The sequence below is a fragment of the Heptranchias perlo genome, chromosome 30, assembly GCF_035084215.1.
Source record: "Heptranchias perlo isolate sHepPer1 chromosome 30, sHepPer1.hap1, whole genome shotgun sequence".
Taxonomy (NCBI): Eukaryota; Metazoa; Chordata; class Chondrichthyes; order Hexanchiformes; family Hexanchidae; genus Heptranchias; species Heptranchias perlo.
This window is the reverse complement of record NC_090354.1, coordinates 22,261,107-22,288,268: the sequence shown is the minus strand read 5'-3', so window position 1 is coordinate 22,288,268 and position 27,162 is coordinate 22,261,107. Positions and strand designations below refer to the sequence as shown.

The following is a 27,162-nucleotide window of genomic DNA, read 5'->3' as shown; positions in this document are numbered from 1 at the left end:
TATGAAAATTGGCTCCAAAGGATTATTCACTTTGAAAACTGCAGTTTGTTGTTAAAATGATGAAGGGATTGGATTCTTTCTGGTTAGATAAGTTATTTGCAATGAATAGGTAGAACAAGAGGTCATGAATATGTGCCCATAGGTAAAGTGTTACATGCCACAAAGTTTTAATTTTCACAATGTCAAAGCCCTCTGGAAGAAACCACTGAAACATGCAGTGGATAAGGAATCACTACTCTCTAAAATCAAATGGCAAGTCCTAAGAAAAGAGTACATTTCCAGTTACAGAAGCTAAGAAATTTAGTTGTGTTTATGAGGAGCTATGGACTACCTGGAGCTTTTTCGATTGTCTTCGGTAGTTCGAGTTTCTCCTGAATTGGCTGCAGATTATATTTTCTGGGTTTTTTTTGCCTCTCCCAGCCTGGTTAGGTGGTGGGTGAATGCTGCATGCTTTGGATGGGGAAGGCTTGATGGTCTTTTCTCACCCTCGTTCAAATGTAGAAATCACACCACACTTTTTTCTAAAGTAAAAAGAAAACCAGTTATTTCCTGAGGGTTTCTTTTGGCCTCTGTTGACCTCAGAAAAGCACAACAATAACACACAACTGCACTTTAGTGTTAGAATTATATGGTGTGCATTACATGGTATAATGCTGCTGTTCTTTTAAAACATCGTATCACCTGACATTGTGTACAGCACCATGGGAGATCTACTAATGTTTCAAAATGTCTTAACTGGAATGTAATTGATATATCAGTTGTGCCCCTTTTAGGTTTCAGAAAAGCAGGGTCCACTTTAGCTTGCTTGTAGTGTGTTCAATCTAAAAATCAATGCAAACCATTTTATTTATTATTCCCTTATTTTGAATTATATCACACATTGGTCCCATTGATTCTGACTTGAGGATTTTAACAGTGGTAAAAAATATTTACATTCTTGGATATTGTTCTTTTTCCCGGATAGGTCTCAGAATGAAATGAATGATTTTGGGAGTGCTACAGACCTGTATGGACTTGTTTCCAACATTTTAGAAGAGCCTGATCAATCACAATCCTTATTTGTTGAAGGGTAGGTTTCTGTATATGAGTATACTTATTTAGTGAAACTGAATAAACATTTTGTGGGGGCTTCTGGTGTTTTGGTTTTCTCTTCCTGCTGGACCACATATGTACAGCTGAAAAGGTAAACAACCTACTCCCATACTCCTTCCATTGCCCCTGTGAGCTAGGCATAAAGAGATGCATCATACTGTTTAGGATGATTTTCCCTCTCCCCTCCCCCTTGTGGCCTACCTCACTGCAGCGGTACAACTTAGACAGCCAATTAACAGTGTAGGGGATAGTCCCTGCATTCCTCCACTGCTATGATGTAGTGAATTGGTTGTTCACTGTACTATTCCATCACACCACACAAACTGTGTAATATTAAAATGCATATTGTCCTATAAGGCTTTTTTAAAACTATTGTCTAATCGGTTCCCTGCGACATCTTTTGTTTTAGAAATACCTCCTCTAACTTGTTAAGATCGATATGGTCTTCCACAACCAGCAGATATGCAGAACATCTAGATCACTCATCTGAGTCTAAGAAGCCTGTAGACACATCGTATTCACAACCTGTTTTTAATGCAAAAGAATCCATAGCAACTTCTGACAAACAACAGTACCAGCAGGATAGTCATTTAGTCTCTCAGCAAAAAATAAATATGGAAGATTTTTTAGGATTTGATGACTTGGATCTTACAGAGCAATGGATGTTTCCTTCAAAGAAAGAAGCTACTGATTGCAGTCCTTTTCAATCCACTGATACCACCAAGATGAACTTTCAGGAGTTTCCTTATGTGAAGAATTGTTCCAAACTGCAGGTAGGATTATCCGTATCAGTTAGAGAACCAGGAACAGATATACACATGTATGGCAGAGACGGGGGAGATTTTAAAGAAGTTGGTACTCCATCCAGTCAGACATCCACAGAGCTTTTCCCTTTCCTGCATAATTCCAGAAACTCTTACAACAGTAATAATAGCAACAAATACATGGAGCAATTACATGGCAGTAAATTCAGACAGAACAAATTTGTGAATTTTAACATAGCAGATGGAAAGACCGCTTCTGAATGTATACCAGAATTACCAGTGATAGAAATGGATACATGCACTAGGGTGTCAAAAGGAAAACAAGCACAAAAGGGGTTTGATGAATTAAACATTGATCAACATACCTTAAAATACTGTGTGAAATCTTCAGGCTTGAGTGAAAAACAGCTTTCAAAGGAAATGGGATTAGGTGGTGATTTGGGACAAAAGTGTACATCTGAATGTGGAAGAAATCCACATACATTTTGCCCAATTAGAAGTGACTTTGAGAAGGCCTTTGAAAAGCAACAACATTCTAATTATGATCATTTTTCACAGCAGTCTGAATATGTTCAGCCATTAAATGCATTGCCGGTGTCTGTGTATTCTGGAGAGTCTTACCAAAACAGACAATCCTGGACAAAATTGTCTACTTCTGGTTCTGAAACTACCACTACTGCTTCATTTGGGAAAGCAGATAACTCAGCAGACCTCAGTAATCAAGTATCTCCTGCCTCTAAAACATCATCTCACTCTTTCTGTCCATCTTCTCATCAGTCTTCCATGCCTTTTTCTCAAAATAGTAATGCTTACTTCCAGCGACCCACAGGAATTTATAGTCAGGACAACCACTCCAAGATTTCTAGTAGTGAATTCACATATAATGTGGAACGGGTTCAGCCAGGTACACATGTGGAAGGGCAAAACAAAGCCAGTGGAGATATGTACTTTGAATCACCCATTGAGAAGAATTGTCAAAATGGAAAGCAAGTAAATGGATTCCATGGGAGTTCATCATCTCAGCAATATGTTGCAAACAAATATCCCAGCTATCAAACTAAACAGCAAAACTGTCATTATGATTTGAATGAAGATGTAAAAAAAAAGGATGATGAATTTTCACAAAACATGTACAGAGATTTGCTTGGTGCTCAGTCTTATTATTATAATAATCACAATTCCCAACAAGGGGCTGGAGACAGCAACAGTGTAGCAAATTATATGACTCGTTCTTCAGCTTCTTTTTCAAGTCCCTACATGATGGGTGACTTTAGACGGAACCACAATATTTCACAACTTGGTCCACGTAGTGTTGCTTCAGGAACTAACCTTCAGTTTGGTCACCCTGTTGTTTCATTAATGGATCCCAGTGAGTTATTTCCTTATGAGGAGTTCAGTCACTTGTATCCCCTTTTCAATGATATGTTTTATGGAGATGCACCCCTTTATGGATTTATACCACCTTTTGGATTTCCAAGACCCATGAAAAATCGTAGCGGTCCAGCCAACGAACTTCATATTCGATTGGAGGAGTGCTATGAACAATGGAGGGCTTTGGAAAAAGAAAGGAAAAAGGTAAATAAGTTTGTTGAAAGCTCTGAGCTTAATTACTTTTATTTAAAGGGGAAGGAAGTCTAGGGGAGTACTTTTTGTTCGAAGTTTTCCTGCTTTTTGTAGAAGAAAATAATGGTCTTGCCATACATTTCTTGACTTGTTAAAAAAAAACCTTAACTTTGTTAGGATGGTGAACCCCTCTCCCCTCTGTTTGACTGTCCTAAGAGGTCAATTATGAGAAACATCTGAGTGCCTCGATTTTAAAATAGTGGAACGTGTAATTTCACACCAGCCTGAGAATTGCTCCGGATACCTGGAAAATCACAATCTGGGCTGGAGTTGCAGGTTTCGTATGAATATACAATGTATATCAAGCAAGCCCATTTCATCCAGACATGGTGCAACTCCTGGGAGTTGCAAAAAAATCCTGAAGCTAATTTAAGAAAATCAAGCAAGCTCTAGGAGATTGCAGTAACTCATGAGCATTATTAATCCCGGCTACCCCACAATATACCTTTCATGACTTGGAATGTCTTAAGAATTTGTCCAGACCCTTTTTGACGATCTACAGGGTATCCATAACTTATCCTATGCTTTGGTAATCTGATCCAAAAGTCACTAATTCTTTATGGAAAGAAGTACTTAGGCCTTCAATCTAACCTAACTCTGATTTATACTCACACTCCTATCTAACTCACCAGAGCTAGATCTATTCCCTTCATCATTTTAAAAACCTCAATTGTATCTTCCCTAAGGCTGCACTTCCCCAACAAGAAAAAGTCCTGATTCTTTGAAACTGCCTTAATAGCTAACAGCTCTAAGATTGAGTACCATTTTTGGCCACCCTATTCTGGACCAGGAGCTCGACATCCTCCACCATGTGGGGAATCAAAACTGAACACCGTTCTCTAAATTCCGCCATACCAAGGCTTTGTACAACCTCAGTATTAAATTGTTTTGTGTTTTGTGTTTTTTTAATATATTGTACTGTCCAATTCAGCCTAAAACGTATTTGCTTTCCCAGTGGCCTTGTCATACAGCTTGTGGACCTTCAATGTTTTAACCACTGACCCCCAGATCCCTCTCCTCCTCTGCAACCTTCAGCAGGTAGCCTTGCACATGCCTAGAAATTATCCATCCCACAGTATTTAATAACAGTAAAGGATGTTTACTACATACAAGCCCATTCCCCCAATGTATCTATGCCTGTACCTTATTTAATGCAAGTTCCTAACTTCAATACATCAGTAAATTTATGGATGGTTCCATTATTGTCTTCATTTAAAACATTTATGAAGATGTTGAAGAGGAACGATTCCTGCAGGACTCCACTTGTGACTTAGCCCCGTGCAGAGCTACTTCCATACCCTCTGCCTGTACCAATGTACTCAATTTGCTATCCAGCATAAAACCTGACTGCCAATCTCACATAATGACATCTTCCCCAATAGCCTTCTATGTGGCACTTTATCAAAGACTTTCTGAAAATCAGGTTTAACACCATAAACTAGGCTACTGTCATCCACTAACCTCTTCACTTCTTCAAAAAATTCAGTCGGGTTATTGAGGGACAACCTCTGTTTCCCTTCATAAAGCCATGCTGGGCTTCTCTAATAACTGCCTGCCGATCTCTCTAGGTGATCGTCCATTACATCCCTAATACTGCCATCCATCATCTTTCCTGCAACTAACGTTGAACTAACTGGCCAAAAATTCCTAGGGTCTGATTTCTTCCACTTCATAAATATTGGAACCAAATGAAGCCTCCCTCTAGGCCATAGGAATGATCCCAGAACTCAAATGAGTTGTTCAATTGTTACAGGCAGAGGGTATGGAAGTAGCTCTGCATAGGGCCAAGCCATGAGTGGAGTCCTGCAGGAATCCATGCTGGGATCATTCCTTTTCAACATCTTCATAAACGTTTTAGATGAAGACAATCATGGAACCATTCATAAATTTGCCAACGTCCCAGATACTTACATCACCATCCCTGGGTATGTCATGTCCCATCGGCAGGACAGACCTACCAGAAGTGGCGGTACAGTGATATACAGTCAGGAGGGAGTGGCCCTGGGAGTCCTCAACATTGACTCAAGACCCCATGAAATCTCATGGCATCAGGTCAAACATAGGCAAGGAAACCTCCTGCTGATTACCACCTACCGTCCTCCCTCAGCTGATGAATCAGTTCTCCTCCATATTGAACACCATTTGGAGGAAGCACTGAGGGTAGCAAGGGCACAGAATGTACTCTGGGTGGGGGACTTCAATGTCCATCACCAAGAGTGGCTCGGTAGCACCGCAACTGACCGAGCTGGCCGAGTCCTGAAGGACATAGCTGCCAGATTGGGCCTGCGGCAGGTGGAGGGCGAACCAACACGAGGGAAAAACATACTTGACCTCGTCCTCACCAATCTACCTGCCGCAGATGCATTTGTCCATGACAGTATTGGTAGGAGTGACAACCTCACAGTCCTTGTGGAGACCAAGCCCCGTCTTCGCACTGAGGACACCATCCAACGTGTTGTGTGACACTACCACCGTGTTAAATGGGATAGATTCAGAACAGATCTAGCAGCTCAAAACTGGGCATCCATGAGGCGCTGTGGGCCATCAGCAGCAGCAGATTTGTATTCCAGCACAATCTGTAACCTCACTGCCTGGCATATTCCTCACTCTACCATTACCAACAAGCCAGGGGATGAACCCTGGTTCAATGAGGAGTGTAGAAGAGCATGCCAGGAGCAGCACCAGGCGTGCCTAAAAATGAGGTGCCAACCTGGTGAAGCTACAACACAGGACCACATGCATGCTAAACAGCAGAAGCAACATGCTATAGACAGAGCTAAGCGATTCCACAACCAACGGATCAGATCAAAGCTCTGCAGTCCTGCCACATCCAGTCGTGAATGGTGGTGGACAGTTAAACAACTAACGGGAGGAGGAGGCTCTGTAAACATCCCCATCCTCAATGATGGCGGAGTCCAGCACGTGAGTGCAAAAGACAAGGCTGAAGCGTTTGCAACCATCTTCAGCCAGAAGGGCCGAGTGGATGATTCATCTTGGCCTCCTCCCGATATCCCCATCCTCACAGAAGCCAGGCTTCAGCCAATTTGATTCACTCTACGTGATATCAAGAAACGGCTGAGTGCACTGAATACAGCAAAGACTATGGGCCCCAACAATATCCTGGCTGTAGCGCTGACGACTTGTGCTCCTGAACTAGCCGCGCCTCTAGCCAAACTGTTCCAGTACAGCTACAACACTGGCTTCTGCCCGACAACGGAAAATTGCCTAGGTATGTCCTGTCCAAAAAACCAGGACAAATCCAATCCGGCCAATTACCGCCCCATCAGTCTACTGTCAATCATCAGCAAAGTGATGGAAGGTGGCGTAGACAGTGCTATTAAGCGGCACTTACTCAGCAATAACCTGCTCACTGATGCTCAGTTTGGGTTCCGCCAGGACCACTCGGCTCCAGACCTCATTACAGCCTTGGTCCAAACGTGGACAAAAGAGCTGAATTCCAGAGGTGAGGTGAGAGTGACTGCCCTTGACATCAAGGCAGCATTTGACCGAGTGTGGCACCAAGGAGCCCGAGTAAAATTGAAGTCAATGGGAATCAGGGAAATCTCTCCAGTGGCTAGAGTCATACCTAGCACAAAGGAAGATGGTAGTGGTTGTTGGCGGCCAATCATCTCAGCCCCAGGACATTGCTGCAGGAGTTCCTCAGGGCAGTGTCCTAGGCCCAACCATCTTCAGCTGCTTCATCAATAACCTTCCCTCCATCATAAGGTCAGAAATGGGGATGTTTGCTGATGATTGCACAGTGTTCTGTTCCATTCACAACCCCATAGATAATGAAGCAGTCCGATCCTGCATGCAGCAAGACCTGGCCAACATCCAGGCTTGGGCTGATAAGTGGCAAGTAACATTCGTGCCAGACAAGTGCCAGGCAATGACCATCTCCAACAAGAGAGAATCTAACCACCTCCCCTTGACATTCAACAGCATTACCATCGCCGAATCCCCCAGCATCAACATCCTGGAGGTCACCATTGACCAAAAACTTAACTGGACCAGCCACATAAATACTGTGGCTACAAGAACAGCTGAGGCTGGGTATTCTGCGGCAAGTGACTCACCTCCTGACTCCCCAAAGCCTTTCCACCATCTACAAGGCACAAGTCAGGAGTGTGATGGAATACTCTCCACTTGCCTGAATGAGTGCAGCTCCAACAACACTCAAGAAGCTTGACACCATCCAGGACAAAGCAGCCCGCTTGATTGGCACCCTGTCCACTACCCAAAACATTCATTCTCTCCACCACCGGTACACAGTGGCTGCAGTGTGTACCATCCACAGGATGCACTGCAGCAACTCGCCAAGGCTTCTTCGACAGCACCTCCCAAACCCGTGACCTCTACCACCTAGAAGGACAAGGGCAGCAAGCACATGGGGACAACACCACCTGCACGTTCCCCTCCAAGTCACACACCATCCCGACTTGGAAATATATCGCCGTTCCTTCATCGTCGCTGGGTCAAAATCCTGGAACTCCCTACCTAACAGCGCTGTGGGAGAACCTTCACCACACGGACTGCAGCGGTTCAAGGAGGTGGCTCACCACCACCTTCTCAAGGGCAATTAGGGATGGGCAATGAATGCTGGCCTTGCCAGCAACGCCCACATCCCATGAACGAATAAAAAAAAATGGCTCAAAAAGTACATCTCTCATTTCTTTCAGTGTGCAGGATAAATGTTATCTGGTACAGCAGCTGAATCAACCTTAACAGCTAATCCTAATTAATAACATTTCTGCATTTACTTCTATGGAATCAATTTTAGGAGCACCCCTATCCAGTATCACTGACATTTAAGCATTATCTTTAGTAGAGAAAACAGATGCAAAGTATCCATTCAGCACTTCAGTCACATCTTGGTCTCCAATTCTAACCTGACCTGCTGAATTTCTCCAAGGGCCTATGAAGTCCTTAAATGCTTTCTACTGAAAAAAGTCACCATTGCTACCACCACATCTAAACAAAATTCTTTATTGCTAATGCCCTTTTGACCTTTCTAATAGCAGCTTTAGTTAACCTCAAGTAGTGTAGTGGTCACGTTACTGCACTGGTTTTCAGAGGCCTGGACTAATAATTCAGAGAATATAAATTCAAATCCTACCATGGCAGTTTGAGAATTTGAATTTTTTTTTTTAAATCTGGAAATATAATAAAAAAGTACTCATAGACTTTCCTTTCACTTTAATATATTGTGAAAATGCTGTAAAAAAAGATACACTGTAAATGTAAGATAACCAACATTTTCGAAGTAGAGAAGCATAACTAACTGAATTAACTTCTTTAGTCTATGGATATTAGCAGTAATTCTCCATTTATGGGCACAGATTTTTCCTATTAATGTGCCTGCATATATTAGATCACCAGATGCAGCAAATAGAGGAAAATCAGATTGAGGGGACCGTATGCCCATAAGGAAGTCCACTCGAATTTTGTCTAATTCTTTAAATGGATGGAAAATTGGGTGGGCTTGATTAAGTATGCAGTCCTCCACGCAGGCTTGCCCTGCCTGACAAGCGCAGGAATAATGAAATGTGTTGCATAGTCTCCACACGGGCTTTATCCCAGAAGCTGCATACCCAACAAGGGGGAAAAATGCTTCAACCACTTTAAATATTTGTGTATTTAAGCATTATTCTTGAAAAATAGAAACTTCCTGCATCATTTAAGTAAAACAGTGCAGTTTCAGTTTTTCAATTACCATCTGTTGTCAGTATAACAGTGAGGTGAATCTTCATATGCTGATATGAATCCACATATTTTTCTCAAATTGTAGCACATTTACATTTCCCTTCATTGCAGCATTTAAATAAATTCTAAGCACTTCTAAGCAAGTGTAATATCGGTCATTGTAGGTTGTTTTGCTTGCACTTTATGACACATTTTCTTAAAATACTCTGTTTCATCCTTTTACCCATAGTAGCGTTACCCACCACAATTAGAAAATCTGAAATTTGCCTCTATGTTGCAGTATAATTTGAATGGTTTAATATATTTTGATTCTGATTAAGGGACTGTATGAGAGAGAGAGAAATAATTAAGCTATATATATATATTGCTTAATTATTTCTCAATCATTAATTAAGATGCTTAGACCTAGAAGTTGTTGGTGTGCATGAGTGTGCTATGCAGCATATAACATTAGCCCTTGTTTGTTTTATTCCCTCTATTTTGTAATGGCAAAAGAACAAGAATCTTAAGATCCCAATTTTCCTACGCTCAATCCTGAAGGAGTGGTGTGGGAAGGAGGGATTCCATTTCATGGGACACTGGTCCCAGTACTGGGGCAGGAAGGAACTGTACCATTGGGATGGGCTCCACCGGAACTGGGCAGGGACCAGGGTTCTAGCGGAAAGGATAAATAGGGCAGTCACAAGGACTTTAAACTAGTAAACGGGGGGTGGGGGGGGGAAGAGCTCAGATGGAAAAGGTAGTATAAATAATAATTCTAAAACAAACAAAAAGGAAGAGAGTAGAGTGACAATCAGAAATTATGCTTTAGGCACTTCAGATAAAAGGAAAACTAAAAGATGTAAAGTAACTAAATTAGGAGAGAGAAATAAGAAATGTGTGAGAAAAGCAACATTGGAGCAGAAGGACAGGTTAGGGTGTGTGACCCAAATAAGTGTTCTTTATACAAATGCACAGAGTAGAAGGAATAAATTGAATGAATTGCAAGCGCAAATTCAACTTAGAGGGTACGACATAGTAGCCATTACTGAGACATGGCTGCAAGACGGTCAGGACTGGGAACTGAATATACCAGGTTATAAGACCTATAGGAAGGATAGGGTAGAATTAAGAAATAGAAAAGGATTTAAGACTAGCGGGAGTTATGTATAGCGGCAGCATGTGTAAATGCAGAAATTAGACAAGCATGTAGCAAAGGCAGAGTGGTTTTAAGGGGGGATTTTAGCTTTCATTTAGATTGGGATAGCAGACGAGCTCATGTCAGAAAGGAAGCAAATTTTTTGTGTGTTCAGGACAGCTTTCTGCAACAATATGTCCTAGAACCAACCAGGGGGCAGGCCATATGAGATTTAATAATGAGTAATGAGCCAGATTTAGTTAACAGTCTAACGGTGCATGAATATTTATCTAATAGCGATCATAATATGATTGAGTTCAACGTTGTGTTTGAAAGGAAGAAACCTGTATTAGCTACTAAGATTCTAAATTTAGGTAAGGCCGACTTGAACGAGATGAGACAGAGACTGTCCACAGTAAACTGGGCAAATCTGTTTACGGGTAAAATGACAGAAGATCAGTGGGAGGTGTTCAAAAAAGAATTTAACGTGATGCAGAACCAGTTTATACCCATAAGGGGCAAGATCTACTTATCAAAACAAACAGCCATGGACAACAAAAGAGGTAAGGGACAACATAAAACAAAAATGCAAAAAATAGCACAGATCCTGGCGACTGGGAGAGAAACAAAGAACAGCAAAGGGTGACAAAACAGATAGAGCTACAAAAAGGGAGTATGAAAAGAAACTTGCAAGAGATATCATAATCAACACTTTTTTTACAATTATATTAGGAAAAAGAGAGTGGTCATGAGCAATGTGGGCCCCAAAAAAACTGATAATGGTGATATTGTAACTGAAAATAAGGAAATGCAGACATATTAAATAATTACTTTGGGTCAGTATTTACAGCAGAGGAAGAGGATAGCATGGCAGACACCCCAAGGAAACTAATTTTGAATCGGGGACGAGGACTCACCATAATTAACATAAGCAAATTAACAGTAATGAAGAAAATAATTGTAAACAATTTTACAACACCAAGTTATAGTCCAGCAATTTTATTTTAAATTCACAAGCTTTCGGAGACTTCCTCCTTCCTCAGGTAAATGTTCAAGAAAATAATGGCACTAAAGAGTGACAAATTCCCAGGACCAGATGGTTTCCAACCCAGGGTTTCAAAGGAAGTAGGTGGGAACATTACAGAAGCCGTAACTATAATCTTCCAAAGTTCTCTCGATTCAGAAACCGTTCCTTTAGATTGAAAAATTGCACGTCACTCCGCTATTTAAGAAAGGTGAGAGTGGGATAACAGGAAATTATACACCAGTTAGCCTAGCATCTGTTGACAGGAAATTGCAAGAGTCTATAATTAAGGAAAGTGACTGAACACCTTGAAAATTTTCAGCTGATCAGAGAGAGTCAGCATAGATTTGTAAAGTGTAGGTCATGCCTGACGAACTTGATTGATTTTTTTTGAAGAGGTGACTAAAGTAGTAGATACGGGAATGCCTATGGATGTTGTTTATATGGACTTCCAGAAGACAGTCAATAAAGTCCCTCATAAGAGACTGTTAGTTAAAGTTGAAGCTCATGGAATTGAGGGCACACTATTGACCTGGTTTGGAAATTGGCTGAATGGCAGAAGACAGAGAGTAGGGATAACGGGCAGGTACTCAAATTGGCAGGATGTGACTAGTGGTGTCCCACGGGGATCTTTTTTGGGGCCTCAACTATCCGCTGAATTTATTAACGACTTAGATGACGGGATAAAGAGCCACATATTCAAGTTTGCTGATGACACAAAGATAGGCAGCATTGTAAGTAGTGTAGATGGAAGCATAAAAATTACAGAGATATTAATAGATTAAGTGAACGGGCTAAACTGTGGCAAATGGATTTCAATGTAGGCAAGTGTGAAGTCATCCACTTTGGACCTGAAAAGGATAGATCAGAGTACTTTCTAAATGGTGAAAAGCTCAAAACAGTGGAGAGGTTACACAAACTAAAGTTGCAGTCCCTAGAATTTAGAAGATTAAGGGGTGATTTGATTGAAGTTTTCAAGATATTAAGGGGAACTGATAGGGTAGATAGAGAGAAACTACTTCCGCTGGTTGGGGAGTCCAGGACTAGGACTAAGGGACATAGCCTAAAAATTAGAGCCAGGACTTTCAGGAGTGAAGTTAGGAAACACTTCTACATGCAAAGGGTGGTAGAAGTTTGGAACTCTCTTCCGCAAACGGCAGTTGATGCTAGCTCAATTGTTAATTTTAAATCTGTGATTGATAGATTTTTGTTAACCAAAGGTATTAAGGGATATGGGGCTATGGTGGTATATGGAGTTAGGTCACAGATCAGCCATGATCTCATTTGAATGGCGGAACAGGCTCGAGGGGCTAAATGGCCCACTCCTGTTACTATGATGCAGAGCTTGCTGGCGCAGGTCAGAAAGTTGGGCCCCTGACTTTGTGCCCAATTCCCACTGTGCCTGATATTCATATTCTTGGGATGGAATAAAGAGGCCTCATTGCAGGAATGTGCAATCCACATTATTCTACATTAATTTTGCAAATCACTTCCCATGCCGAATTTTACAAGTTCCGACAAAGCTGTATATTACTGCTTGCCCATATAAAATGGGCACATGACATGGAAACGAGCCTGGCCTGTTTTTCAGCATTGCTTATAGCGAGTTTGCTGTTTGATTCAGTATTGAAGCCTAGTTTTTTGGCAATGAGCATTTCTCTTCTTTTGCATTGAACATCTTGAATACTTTTTCCTCCTCCATATTTTTGCCTTTTATAATTTAAAAACAAAAATTATGCTGGTCAAGGTGAGGGATTTTAGTGCTGGAGAATGGCACTTTTCCCATTTCAGGTATAGACTGCCAGCATCAAGCATCTCAGGTCAGGTATAATACAGCTAGATTGAAGCTCCTTTTATTCTGCCCTAACAACATGCCTAAGCCTCGACCTCAGAAAATCACCCCTTAATGCACCAGTGTGATATTTTATAATTTCCCACATCAGCTGGATGGAGCCCATAATAGGGCAAATTTTATATAATCTATGGAAGAACAGACTTGATAGGCTTAATGTATTTTATTGATTTTGATGCTCTCGTATTTTTAAGCTGTGCCACGGTCATTATGTGTATGTACTGGGGCAGATGGTATCAGGGTAGTCACATCAGTAAACCCTTTTGCCAACTTGTCACTTAAAAATGATTTTTTCTTTGAAGTTTAATTTTGTCATATTAAAAACTGGTATTGGTTATGACCATTTTCCCCTTCTCCATTTTTAAGACTGAAGCAGCACTTGCCCGGAACTACCCAGGAAAGAGAGTGACCAGTTCAAATAATACACCTATTCCCAGGCTACCGTCAAACCCTTCCCGGGTTGATCGTTTGATTGTTGATCAACTACGTGAACAAGCAAGAGTATGTTTCAATTACATCTGATAGATTGGTTAATTGACCATATTCCATATCCCTTTTGTTGATCAGCTTAGGTGTAATTCAGACCACTTATTTTTTTCTATTTAAGATTTTTATTGATTTTCAAAATGTAGTTACATACTGATAGAAGTAGACTTTATCATCAGTAATTGGCCATAGTTGTTACCGAATCTACTGTTATTTATATAGGCAATATATTGTAAACATAGTTATTGTACCATTCCTTAACAATTGGAAGGTTTTGTGGTTTGGCAGTATATTAACGACATAACTATTTGCTAACAAAATAATAACAAACCAATTAACTCAGAGTTGAGCTAACCAGGAAAAGAAAAGAGAAGAATGGTGATAGTGAATAAATAATTGGAGTAAAGGTCAATCATTTATTTTTTAACTTCTGATTGTTTTTCTCCCTTTTAAGGTAAGGGATGTCAGTGCTAGGAATGGGACACTTTAACAACATACCCTTCCAAGTCAGGCAGCACGGACAAATGTAGAAAGTAAACCACTCTCTGCCCTGCTCAAACAATGGGATGCATTTTGAGGCCTTCCGCCCAGTGGAGCAAGGCAATAGCGTCCCACAAACTGCTGAGAAAGACTTACCACCCCATCTATGTCAATGGTGCTGCCAGCACCATTTTCCCGGGGTCCTCAGATTAGGCAGCCTAGATGGCCATCTGAACTCAGCGGTAGGCTAGTAATCTTATGGAATTTGGGGTCCTATGACGCAAATAAGACCCCAATGTTATATTTGGTGGCTAGAATGGAAGTAGTACCAAAGGGTGGGACTGTCCAGTAATCCTTGGTGGTAAAAGCCAGAATCGGCAATTAAGCACGTGATTTAACGGGGCAAGCACCTGCAGACAAAAGTGGTGAGTACTTCTGTTGAAATTCTTAATTGAGTAGTGTGGAAGCATTTGCAACTTTGGTACTGATTATAACAGAGAAGCTTTTTGAAAATATTTGGCAAAATTTATTCTTTGCCTTCAGGGAGGGTGAGTGGGGAGAGGTGGCATGGGATTGATTCTAGCAACCCATTTGTGGGCAGAGGAGAAAAGGAGGAGCAGCAGCGGGAAAGAATGCATGCTGGAGCTGAAGCAGGTGCTATCAGAGCACCACATAGGAAAGAGGGTCGCAAGTGCAACCCTACCCTTCACATAAGGTCTGTAGACCTAGAATCATTTGCCAGGAGCTCACTGATGAGTAATGTGAAAGGAGATTCAGGTCCTCCTAGAAGACTGTAACAGACCTGTGCAGCCTCCTGCAGGAGAAGCTGCGGCCTTCTGTGCCATCTGGTCACTCTGCCAGTAGCAATCAAAGTGACAGTTAACCTCAATTTTTTTTTTGCTTAGCGGGGGTCATGGCATATGTACCTGCATAAAACAAATGACGGAAGCTCTGTGTGCTAAGGCAAGCCAGTAGTTCCTCATAGACGCCGCTAGTCAACATGACAGAGCAATGGGATTTGCAGCAATTGTTGGGTTCCCACAAGTCCACGCTGCTATTAACTACACTCGTGACAATTAAGGCACCACTACATGAGCCAGGACCTTTTATGAACAGGAAGAGTTACCCCTCTTTATGTGCAACTGGCGTGTGATCATCATCTACAAAGTATGCAGGTGTGTGCGTGGTATTCTGGTAACAATCATGATGCATTCATCCTTTGTCGAACCAACATCCCCGCATTTTTTGACAAAGAGCAGCAAGTCCTGGGATGGCTATTAGGGGACAAGGCCTACCCATTAATGCAATGAGTTATGATACCCACGAACCCCAGCTGAAAGGTGGTACAATGATAGCGACTCAGGTGCCTGGGAATTTCCTTCAATACTGACCCATCGCATCTCCCATATTGTGTTCTTCTGCTGTATCATACATAACCTTGCCGTGCAACAGAGGAAAGACATTGAGCCAGCAGCAGCTGAGCAGAAGTCATAATCGAAGGAAGAGGATGCAGGACAAGGTGCAGCAAGACCTGTATTAAAAGCATACAGGGCTATTGGGCAGTAACTCATAGACCAGTGCTTCCAGTAAAAGAACAATCAACCAACTCCTTCACATCACCCCTGCATTAACTGTCCTTCAACACCAATCCATCAACCCTCCACATAGCAAGTCCAAAGATGGTTATTAGGGGACAAGGCCTACCCGTTATTGCCATGGGTTATGATACCTGTCCAGCACCCAGGAACCCCGGATGAAAGGTGGTACAATGATAGCGACTCAGATGCCTGGGAATTTCCTTCAATACCGATCCATCACATCGCCCATATCCCCAGACTCTGGCCATTTGTACAGATACCACAGCCATTAATGACTGAATACCTCATTATAACCCATCGGACAGACAAACTTGCACCGTTCAGCTACTATAATTTTTAATGCCTTCACAGACTGGCATTTTAGAATAATTTCACCCTAGTTTTACCCCATTGTGGTCGTCTTATGTGTTCTCTTACCTAATCTGCTTCTACAAGGTATTTTCACAGTCAATTCAGCAGGGATGTTAGAGGTCCCGAGGCTTAGATGAGGATCCTTGAGATGCTCGTAGTCGGCGACCTCTAGCAGCTCAGGGCCTTGAGGAGCCTTCTGGAAACTGATATCTTGGCTGGTGCTGAGGTACTCTGGCTCACCTGCCTTTCATACACCATGGTGGGCACGGGTTGAGTGGGTGGTGTGGGAGTAGACAAGCTATCATCATGAGAGAGGGCAGCATGTGCCACTCCCATTGAATTACTGCCACTCCCATGGGCCTCCAAGATCTCACTCCTAGTGATCTGTAGGACGCCTTGCAAACCATATCGATGTGTTACACCAGCACTTTGAAGTCAACAGATACTGAGGAGGCCAAGTTTTTACAAGTATATTAAGAGAAAGAGGTATTCTAAGGGTAATGTGGACAGATGCATGTGATATTGTAATTGAAAATAAGGAAATGACAGACTTGCTAAATAATTACTTTGTATAGGTCTTCACAGTAGAGGAAGAAGATAAAGTACCAGAGGTACGAGGAAAACTAAAATTAAATCAAGGGGAGGAACTTACTAGATTTAATATAAGTTTTTTTTAAAAAGCTAATGGTGAAAATAATGAGACTGAAGATTGGAAAATCTCCAGGACCTGATGGTTTCCACCTCAAGGTATTAAAATAAGTAGGTGAGGAAATTACAGATGCTATAGTCATGATCTTCCAAAGTTCTCTTAATTTAGGAATTTTCCTCTTTGGATTGGAAAATTGCCAATGTCACTCCATTACTTAAGAAGGGTGGGAGAGAAGCCAGGAAATCATTGATGTGTTAATCTAACGTCTGTTGTGGGGAAGTTACTAAAATCTATTAGGGACAAAGTGACAGCATTTGGATAAATATGAACTGATCAGAGAGAGCTAGCATGGAGTTGTAAGGGGTAAGTCATGTCTAACTAACCTAGTTGAATTTTTTGAGAAGGTTACTAACGCGGTAGATAACGGAGTGTCTATGGATGTTATTTATATGCACTTCCAGAAGGCATTCGATTAGGTTCCACTCGAGGCTGTTAGCAAAAATGAATGGAATGGAATTGGCGGTAACCTTTTGACATGGGTAGGGAATTGGTTAGAAGGTAGGAGAGGGAGTATGTACTCCAGTTGGCAGGATGTGACTGGTGGTGTCCCCCAGAGAACAGTGCTGGGGCCTCAGATTTTCACTATATTTATCAATGACTTAGATGAAGGAATAGAGAGTCGTATATCCGAGTTTGCTGACGACCACCAAGTTAGTAAGAAGTGTGGGTGGGAGGAGAAAGTTGCAAAAGGGCATTGATAGATTAAGTGAATGGGCAAAACTGGCAGATGGAGTTCAGTGTAGGGAAATGGGAGGTCATCCACTTTGGACTTAAGAAAGATAGATCAGAGTATTTTCTTAATGGTGAGTAGCTAGGAACTGTAGAGGAGCAGCGATTTAGTGGTCCATGAACAGAAACCACTAAAAGCTAGTGGACAGGTACAAAGAATAATTTAAAAGGCTAATGGAATGTTAAGCTTCATTTAAAAGGGGTAGAAGTTATACTACAGTTCCATAGAGCTCAGGTTAGACCGCATCTAGAGTACAGTCCCCACGGCTATACGCAATGGCCGGTATGACTTGGTAGCGTAAATTTTTTAAATAAAATTAAAATTAATTTAAATGTTGTACATTTACAGTGCCATTAGTCAATGCCTAAATGACAACAGACACACTGCGGTAATGACCCAAACAGGAAATTGATCATGGCGGGATTTTAAGATAATGAGGACTTTGAAATCTCACTGTCAGCTCTTCCTCAGCAACTTGGAAATGGAGATTAAAGACCTAGGCGGTCAGCCTGTCATGTTAATTTTAGAACGGACCCGGAAGATGTCCAGCTCAGTAAGCCAGCAAGAAGGACTCGCAACAGTGGCAGGAATTCTAGAGGCCAGGGGGTTTAGGACTTAATGACAGGTAATCGCACTTCAACAAGGTGCGAACAACTGCTTGAACTGCCCGAAATAATCGGCGTGCTTAATACGGATTAAGTAGCAACTTTGTAATTGATGGCAAATGGTTAGCGCCAATTGCCCAATTCAGGTGGCTGGCTGGGATAAGTGGGGACAGTTAAGTGGTAGGGACTGTACGGCGTTCAGTTCTGGGCACCGGACCTCAGGAAGGATATATTGGCTTGGAGGGGGTGCAGCGCAGATTCACCAGATTGATACCGGGGCTAAAAGGATTAAATTATGAGGACAGGTTGCATAGACTAGGCTTGTATGCCCTCGAGTATAGAAGATTAAGAGGTGATCTAATTGAAGAATTTAAGATGATTAAAGGATTTAATAGGGTAGAGAGAGAGAAACTATTTCCTCTGGTGGGGGAGGCCAGAACAAGGGAGCATAACCTTAAAATTAGAGCTAGGCCATTCAGGGGTGATGTCACGAAGCACTTCTTCACATAGATATAAGTGGAAATCTGGAATGCTCTCCCTCAACTAGGTCAATTGAAAATTTCAAAACTGAGATTGATAGATTTTTGTTAGGTAAGGATATTAAGGGATATGGAACCAAAGTGGGTAATTGGAGATAAGATACAAATCAGCCATGATCTAATTGAATGGTGGAACAGGCTCAACGGGTTGAATGGCCTACTCTTGTTCCTATGTTCCAAAGCCTGAATGGCACCGGTCAGATCTTCCGTCAAAGCTCCCTGAGCTGGTGACACAAACTCTTGTGCAGAGGTCATGGCTGCAGCAGCCACAGAGGCGACCACACGCTCCATGGTAGACTACAGACTGCTGATGCCACTGGCCAAAATACCACATATTCTGGAATGGAACTCCTCCATAGTCTCTGACATGTTGCGGTATCTCCATGGCAGGTAGTCTAATGCCCCCAACAACTCCTCATACAGGTCATGGAGTCTCATTTTGTAGCCTAGGCCTCTTATGTCTGCCTTTTGATCCCCTGTAGCAGAGTTAGGAACCAGGATTTCCCTCCAGCAAGCCATGTCCTGGGCTTCCCTATTCACTGCCCCCTGCTCCTGCTTACAAGAGCTGTGCGAGTCTCCTTGTACATCCCTCTCCACCTAACTATCTTTCCTAACCAGGGTGCTGATCTCTGAATTGGTGCATGGAAGAGATGGAGCGAGTGACAGTGTTGTTCAGGGAGGGTTCTCTCCCTCCAAGGCTACTGCTTAATCTTCCAAAAGATGAGGAGAACCTAGAGGAGGGACGAAGATTACTGTGGAGGTTACAGTTAACAAAGCAGTGGATGACTAACAGCGCTGGACAGCACCAAGATACCACACAGTCTAGATGCAGGATAGTGAGAGGAAAGAGAGATTGTAGTAATGAAGGCAGACACCCTGCTGTGGGCTTGCGCCAGTCTCATCATTTACAGTGCTTCTGGCATCAAGATCTGCATTGCTTCCTCTGCCATCTGAGTGAGGGTGTAAATGGAGGGAGCCCCCCATCCCCGGTTTGGTTCTTCTCCCTCTTGTGGGCTATCTTCTCCTGCAGAAAGTTAGTATTTCTTCGTTGTAAACTGCTGTTCATCTGTGTGAGGCTTCTTCATCTAGAGAACGTGCCGAATGGGAGAAACAGCAAATATGGAGAAGGATGGTGAGATGCTGTTGTGCAGGAGAGTGACTGCAATGTGAAATGGTGGAAGTAATTAGCAGAAGAGTGAAAGGCCTTCCAGTTGTGACCAGATGAACCCAGATTGCTGTTTGTGACTGTCAAGGGCATGAACAGCATGTTATGGCTGGAGTCATACCTAGCACAAAGGAAGATGGTAGTGGTTGATGGAGGCCAATCATCTCAGCCCCAGGACATTGCTGCAGGAGTTCCTCAGGGCAGTGTCCTAGGCCCAACCATCTTCAGCTGCTTCATCAATGACCTTCCCTCCATCATAAGGTCAGAAATGGGGATGTTCGCTGATGATTGCACGGTGTTCAGTTCCATTCGCAACCCCTCAGATAATGAAGCAGTCTGTGCCCGCATGCAGAAAGACCTGGCCAACATCCAGGCTTGGGCTGGTAAGTGGCAAGTAACATTCGCGCCAGATAAGTGCTAGGCAATGACCATCTCCAACAAGAGAGTCTAACCACCTCCCCTTGACATTCAACGGCATTACCATCACCGAATCCCCCACCATGAACATCCTGGGGGTCACCATTGACCAGAAACTTAACTGGACCAGCCATATAAATACTGTGGCTACAAGAGCAGGTCAGAGGCTTGGTATTCTACGGCGAGTAATTCACCTCCTGACTCCCCAAAGCCTTTCCATCATCTACAAGGCACAAGTCAGGAGTGTGATGGAATACTCTCCACTTGCCTGGATGAGTGCAGCTGCAACAACACTCAAGAAGCTCGACACCATCCAGGACAAAGCGGCCCGTTTGATTGGCACCCCATCCACCACCCTAAACATTCACTCCCTTCACCACCGGCACGCTGTGGCTGCAGTGTGTACCATCCACAGGATGCACTGCAGCAACTCGCCAAGGCTTCTTCAACAGCACCTCCCAAACCCGTGACCTCTACCACCTAGAAGGACAAGAGCAGCAGGCACATGGGAACAACACCACCTGCACATTCCCCTCCAAGTCACACACCATCCCGACTTGGAAATATATTGCCGTTCCTTCATCATCGCTGGGTCAAAATCCTGGAACTCCCTTCCTAATAGCACTGTGGGAGAACCTTCACCACGCGGACTGCAGCGGTTCAAGAAGGCGGCTCACCACCACCTTCTCAAGGGCAATTAGGGATGGGCAATAAATGCTGGCCTTGCCACCGATGCCCACATCCCATGAACGAATAAAAAAAAGATGACCTACTTTAAGTGGACAAGAAGCATGCAGAATGTGGGGGGAGAAGAGTTCAGCATGCTTGAGGGGTGGGGTGGCAAATAAACTACTATGGAAAAGTATGACAAATATGAATGAAGACAGGAAGACTTGCATCTTACCCTTGCTATTCTGATCAAGTCATTAAACCTCTTCCTGCACTGAATCCAGGTCCTCGAGGTGATGCTATGGGTGTTGACATCAGCAGCCTCCTTCCAGGATTGCTGCTGTGACTGCTTTGGGATCCTGTTGCCATCTCTGGGAAAGTGGACCTGCCTCCGTTATCGCACTTGCTCCACCAGGACCTCCACTAGCACGTCATTGAACCGTGGAGCTCTAGCCTTCAACATTTTGGAACAGCTGAAAGCACTTGGAGAAACAGCAGAACTTACTCTTGGGTACACTGAACAAATAGCAATTGCTGAGAAATCTGACAAAACAGCAAGTAGTCCAAAAGGATTTCACATTCACATGTTAATTTGCTGAATCTGGCATCCTTTTGGGAAAAATAAATAAAACTAAAAATTAGCTAATACTTACCTCAATGGTTGATCTCACTGCCAAAGCAACTCTGAATTTGGGATCTTACGAGCAACTGAAAGGAGCCAAAAAACATAGCTGCTACCTCTCCCTTCTGTGGCCAGGTTGCACTGTCACAAGAGAGACAGAAGCAGACAGAAAACAATGTCCATATTTTCATATGCTTGCCAGCTCCAAAAACCACAAGTAATAACATGAATATTTTTGGTGTTGGCAGGTACAGGGGTGTCAGATTTAAAGTGCTTGTTTTGGCACCAAGCAAGGTGGACGTCCGAGCCCTTTCTAATTTGTATTGCTAGGTGTGAACAGTTTTCAGGCCCACATCCACTAGGAATTGGGTTGAGATTACGCAGACTCAATTTACATAAGACTCTTAAAACCATAGCCGGAAGAATATGAACTGCAGCAATAAAGGAACAATGTTAAACCAATCTGTTGTTATTTTAAAAAAGGTTAGATTTATCTGATGGTTGCCCAAGAGTCAGTAATACTTTCACATCTTATTACAGAGTTTGTGTGTTATATAACCAGAAATATTTCACATTATTATAGTAGTGCATATCTTGTATTTTTATTTAATTGCTCTATTGTTTGGGACAGAATCTGTCACTCAATTTCACACTGTTGGCAGCAGTTTCCTGAATGTGCACATTTTTATTACATACCATTTGAGTATATAATGCTTTCACTTTCTAATGCTAAGTATCAAGTAAAAATGTTTAAAAATAAAGCATAGGAAGGAGTGATTCCACAGAAATTATCCTGTCAAGGTGTTTGAAAAGTGTTAGAAACCATGAGCAAAGCCTAAGCAGTTTCATCTGACATGCAAAGTATTATTTTCTATAATGACTCTATTCTCAAGCACTGTCCCCAACTTCCTTCCAGCCTGCTGTTATCAGTCCCCTCCTCAAGAAACCCACCATTATCCCCTCCATTCTGCAGTTAACACACTATTTCCAACTTTTTCTTTCTCTACAAAATCCTGGCACGTGTCATTACCTTGCAGCTACAGTTCTGCCACTCCTTACTAAGCTCTTGCCCTCTATAACTCCTTGCCTAGTTCCCTCCATATTACCACCTCCCTCACTTTAACAACCACCTCAAAACCCTTCTCTTTGAACGTCTTTGGTATCCCCCAATCCTTTCCACTTTTCTCCTCCTGTTTGACATCCATTATATTGTTCTTCTAAAGTAAAGCTTTTAATTCCTACAAGTGAAAAGCACTATAAAAATGGAGGGTATTGATGCTTGATGGCATTCTCACTGAAAGTTTAAATTTATGATATTCTAAAATTATTAGAATATTGTCTTTAGTTGACTATTAGGAAATAACATTCCATTGTAGGTTATATATTGACTTACTTCCCAGAATTAACGGTTGATAAAACTTGCAGTGATTATGTCAAAATTGTTAATTCATCAGTCTGAACACTTATCATGCATAAGCTGCATGAAATCTCATTGCTGGTAATTTACGCCTTGACACCCGAAAAAAAAACAGCTGAAGAAGCCAAAAACAGTAATCAAGCACTCACAATAAATTCATAGTTAAATTTTAAAAATTAACAGATTGATGGTTTTGGATATCATCTGAACTACTCGTAAGATTACTGACTTGGAGGTCCTGAAGTTATTGCAAAGATTAAATGGTTTAACACCTCTGCTAACATAACAGAAGAAGCAATTTCAGACTAACTCAATAAGTGTTCATACACTAGTATTTCAGGGCAGAAATTTCTTACCTCCTATAGTGTCATTTTTTAAAAATTCATAGTATATTCTCTGAATAAACTTTTAGAAAATTACTGTTGCCAATATTAGCAGATGTAGGCTTTACACATTCGTATGACATTCCTCTTTCTGTTAATTTGACATTAAAATAATGGACATAAGAATTTCATACAAATGCATTAAGTGTTCATCCACTAATATTGTGAAGAGTGATTTTAGCCTGTATGGAGAATAGATGGTACATCTGTTCAGCATTGAATGTACGCTGGTGAGACGGCAACTGACTGGTGGGGATTTACAACATTGTTATCCCTTTATTCATTTTTGCTAATACAACATAACAATGCCAGTACTGATATTATGCAATATGTCTTACATTGTCTGTCAATACATCTTCTTGTGCCATCTCTGATTTGAAGGTTGGTGGTCTTAATAACAAGCATTTGTGATCTGCCATTGTTTACTGGGGAAAGAATACATGGTAGGTACACCACATCCTTCTGTGGTGGGTGCCAATGAAGGGGTTACTGCCGATCATGAGGATGTAAACCAGTCTTTTCCTTCTCCCAGTGAAGCTGCCAACCAAGGCACAAAGTTCCCATTAGCACAACATAGTGATTTTATTGCATCACATATGCAGCATATGGCTTTCATATCAGAGAAACAAGATGAGAAGCAGGTTCATGCAAATACTAGGTCAACCAGGACAGACTATACAAGATCCTGTGTATCATATGCAGGCCTTTCAAAGCAACGGACTCTGTAGGTTCTGGTTCTCCAGAAGGCTTTGTCAGATGCTGGAAACCAATTTAAAGGTATTATCAGTCACTCCAACTATTCGAGCTGTGACTGAAAGTGATAGTAACTATTAATTATCTGGCAACTTGAGACTTCCCATTCAGCAAGAGATGACTTCTCTAGCATTGTACAAAGTATCATTTTTGCCTGTATTTAAAAGGTGACTGATGGGTTGTTTTGGAAGGTTGCCAGGTTTGTCAGTTCTACAAAATCACAAAAACAGAACAATTTTATGTCACTTTGGTTTTGTACAAGAGTTTTGGGGTGGGGGAATTTCAGTATAAGCCATTCAAAGTGTACAGCTTCTTTGTGGTGCTATATAACCTCATCAGAGGGTAATCTATCTTGAGTTCAATAAATTGTCATATGCATGGTTATGAATGTAGTAAATTGGCATAAGATCACTGATAGTCTGAATATCACCCCTTTTGTGACTAATCGGTTATGAATAAATCAAATCTTATTTTAGTTGGGGGGAAAGATTTGGTTGCCACCTCGACATTTCTTCAAATACCCTTACTGAGATTAAGAGCTGACCATATGGAGAATCAGCATGAATTAATTTCACACTGCTTGTCCTATCAATATTCCAATATGCAAACTATGATCAAGCCACCTCTCAATGTCAGTATTTTTAACTGATTGAATCAACTATCAAGTTTCTATATGCTGATTCTTGTGGTCATTTCTGTTTTGGTGTGAATCTTATTTCAATACTACAGTGCCTTTGTTCTGTAGAAATTGAATTATCAATGGAAAAAAACCTACAGATCCATTAATTTTCACTGCCATTATATTATGTACTGTGTAAAAAAAATTTACGTTAACTTTCATTACCTGCAAATATTCACAAATATATTTACCCCCAGGTATGACTGTAAAAAGTGATAGAAATGTATACATAAATCAGTGTACAAGCAGTATCAACTCCTGATACTTTACAGTTCAGTTTAAGTATCAAATTGCTATGCAGTACCAATAAAGTAGTAAGCATTTTTACTACTGGATTAATGGATGCATGAACTGCATAAATCTTCTATTAACAGGTTGTAACATTGCTTGGAAAAATGGAACGCCTCCGCAGTTCTCCTCTTCATGCCAATATTTCTACAGCTCTTGATCGACATCTGGAAGCCATCCACATTACCCAAGCTCGTCGAAAAGATGAAATAGTAAATGCAGCTAATCGACAAAGACAAGGAGCACCAAGATACCAGGATGACAGAGGTAACATCATAAATTTACCCAGTTTATGTAACGTGAGGATTTGGTGTTTCTCTGTTGGTCATACCTGGGGAATGGAGTAATTTACTACTGCGTAGAGGTCTCGATGCAGTGAATTCAATTATTCACTGTACAACTGTGTATGCCTACTTGTGCATGGAAGGCCTTCTTTGGAAAACCAGTATCAGTACGGCAATAATATATTTTATTCCTCTGAATGATATCAAGCGTGGTCTATTTAAGGAGGCTTGATTTGTTGTCTACTGATAAATGGAATCATTGGTTGGTACTTCTTACCTTTGACAGAGGAGGTTCCATCTCAGCATTAAAGAAGTAAATTTCATTCGTGCCATTAAACAAATTGAGGTTTTTTTTTTGCTTCTTCCTGGACTTTAAACAACTTAACATACTTGTGAAAAAGGGTAAATGGCAACTGTTATTATTCAGGCAGTCTGCCCAGAACAACTAGCTAGCTACAGTGGACTACACCTACCTATTGTCATGTCACAGAAAGTTCTGGAGGTTCAGTTATCTTTACACATCTACCAGTACAGCATAGCTCTGTGATCTTCTTAAAATGCCCCTCTGTGCATAGAATGATGTAGCACAGGAGGCCATTCGGCCCATCATGCCTATACCGGCTCTTTGAAAGAGCAATCCAATTAGTCCCATTCCTCTGTCCTTTCCCCATAGCCCTGCAAATTTTTCCCCTTCAACTATTTATCCAGTTCCCTTTTGAAAGTTATTATTGAATCTCCTCCCACCACCATTTCAGACGGTGCATTCCAGATCATAACATTATGTTGTAGCTTTTTTTTTGTCAGTAAGTCTTATGGCAAACATTGACAGCTAGGATTCTCTGTGAGGCATTTAATACATAATAGTGTCTTACTGAAAGTTCAAAAATAATGAAGTGATCACATGAAATTAGACTGTGTGAAGATCAGTGTATGAGTATTTAATATATTCATAATTAAATTTTCATAGCATTCTATTTTAATGGAGGCTATAATCTGCTTAAAATAAATAGGATAATGTTTGTTAAAATAGCAGGCTAAGGAATTTAATGTGAATGCATTGAGTTGTATATAACCACAACAACTTGCATTTATACAGCGTCTTTAATGTAGTAAAACCTCCCAAGCTGCTTCACAGGAGCATTATCAAACAAAATTTGACACCAAGCCACATAAGCAGATATTAAGACAGGTGCCCAAAAGCTTGGTCAAAGAGGTAGGTTTTAAGGATAGTCTTAAAGGAGGAGAGGGAGGTAGAGAGGGGCAGAGGTTTAGGGAGGGAATTCCAGAGCTTAGATACTAATCTTTGCACAATGTAATTTCAAGATCTTAGTGATTAATCATCTATTTTTTTGCTTACATGGTGGAAAGTACCCAGCCTCTGCTCGGCATCTCCACTCATCCCCCTGGCAGCTTGGAACGTGGAGACGTCTCATCTGCACAGTTTGTCCCATCACTCAGTGCCACAGCATGTTACCAATGCACTACACTACTGTGTTCTAAGCCATTTCATTGTTCAGATAGACACACTGACAAATCTTTCATCCAGTATGTATCTCTTTTATGTACAGATGTTCTTGCTTTGGCTATTGCAGTCAAAGAAATGGCAGTAGCTACACGGAAAGCCCGGACTGCTTTGTGGTGTGCCCTCCAAATGACATTACCTAAAACACCAAATGCCAATCCAGATGACCAAGCTGAAGTAGAAAGAGAACTGCAGGATCTAGTAACTAATGGAGACAAAAACTATCAAAACAGAAGCAACTACTATAGTGGGGAAAAGAATGAAGTGGTGAAAACTCGTGTTGATTAGAG

General features: G+C 41.6%; 1 protein-coding gene across 1 annotated transcript; it reads left to right on the top strand.

Annotated features, from left to right (window-relative positions):
- Positions 1–1,706: 1,706 nt before the first annotated feature.
- moto (minamoto) lies at positions 1,707–27,160 on the top strand. The gene is made up of 4 exons (XM_067969243.1): positions 1,707–3,431; positions 13,542–13,676; positions 25,153–25,333; positions 26,919–27,160. Exons 1-4 carry the CDS (start codon positions 1,707–1,709, stop codon positions 27,158–27,160), a joined length of 2,283 nt encoding a protein of 760 aa, XP_067825344.1.
- Positions 27,161–27,162: the final 2 nt, after the last annotated feature.

Bases quoted from the DNA above. Each gene is read 5' to 3' on its own strand.
- moto (XM_067969243.1), top strand. From the start codon at position 1,707: ATGGAAGATTTTTTAGGATTTGATGACTTGGATCTTACAGAGCAATGG. The intron at 13,677-25,152 runs GTATGTTTCAAT...TTCTATTAACAG, and splicing joins AACTACGTGAACAAGCAAGA to GTTGTAACATTGCTTGGAAA. The intron at 25,334-26,918 runs GTAACATCATAA...TTTTATGTACAG, and splicing joins AAGATACCAGGATGACAGAG to ATGTTCTTGCTTTGGCTATT.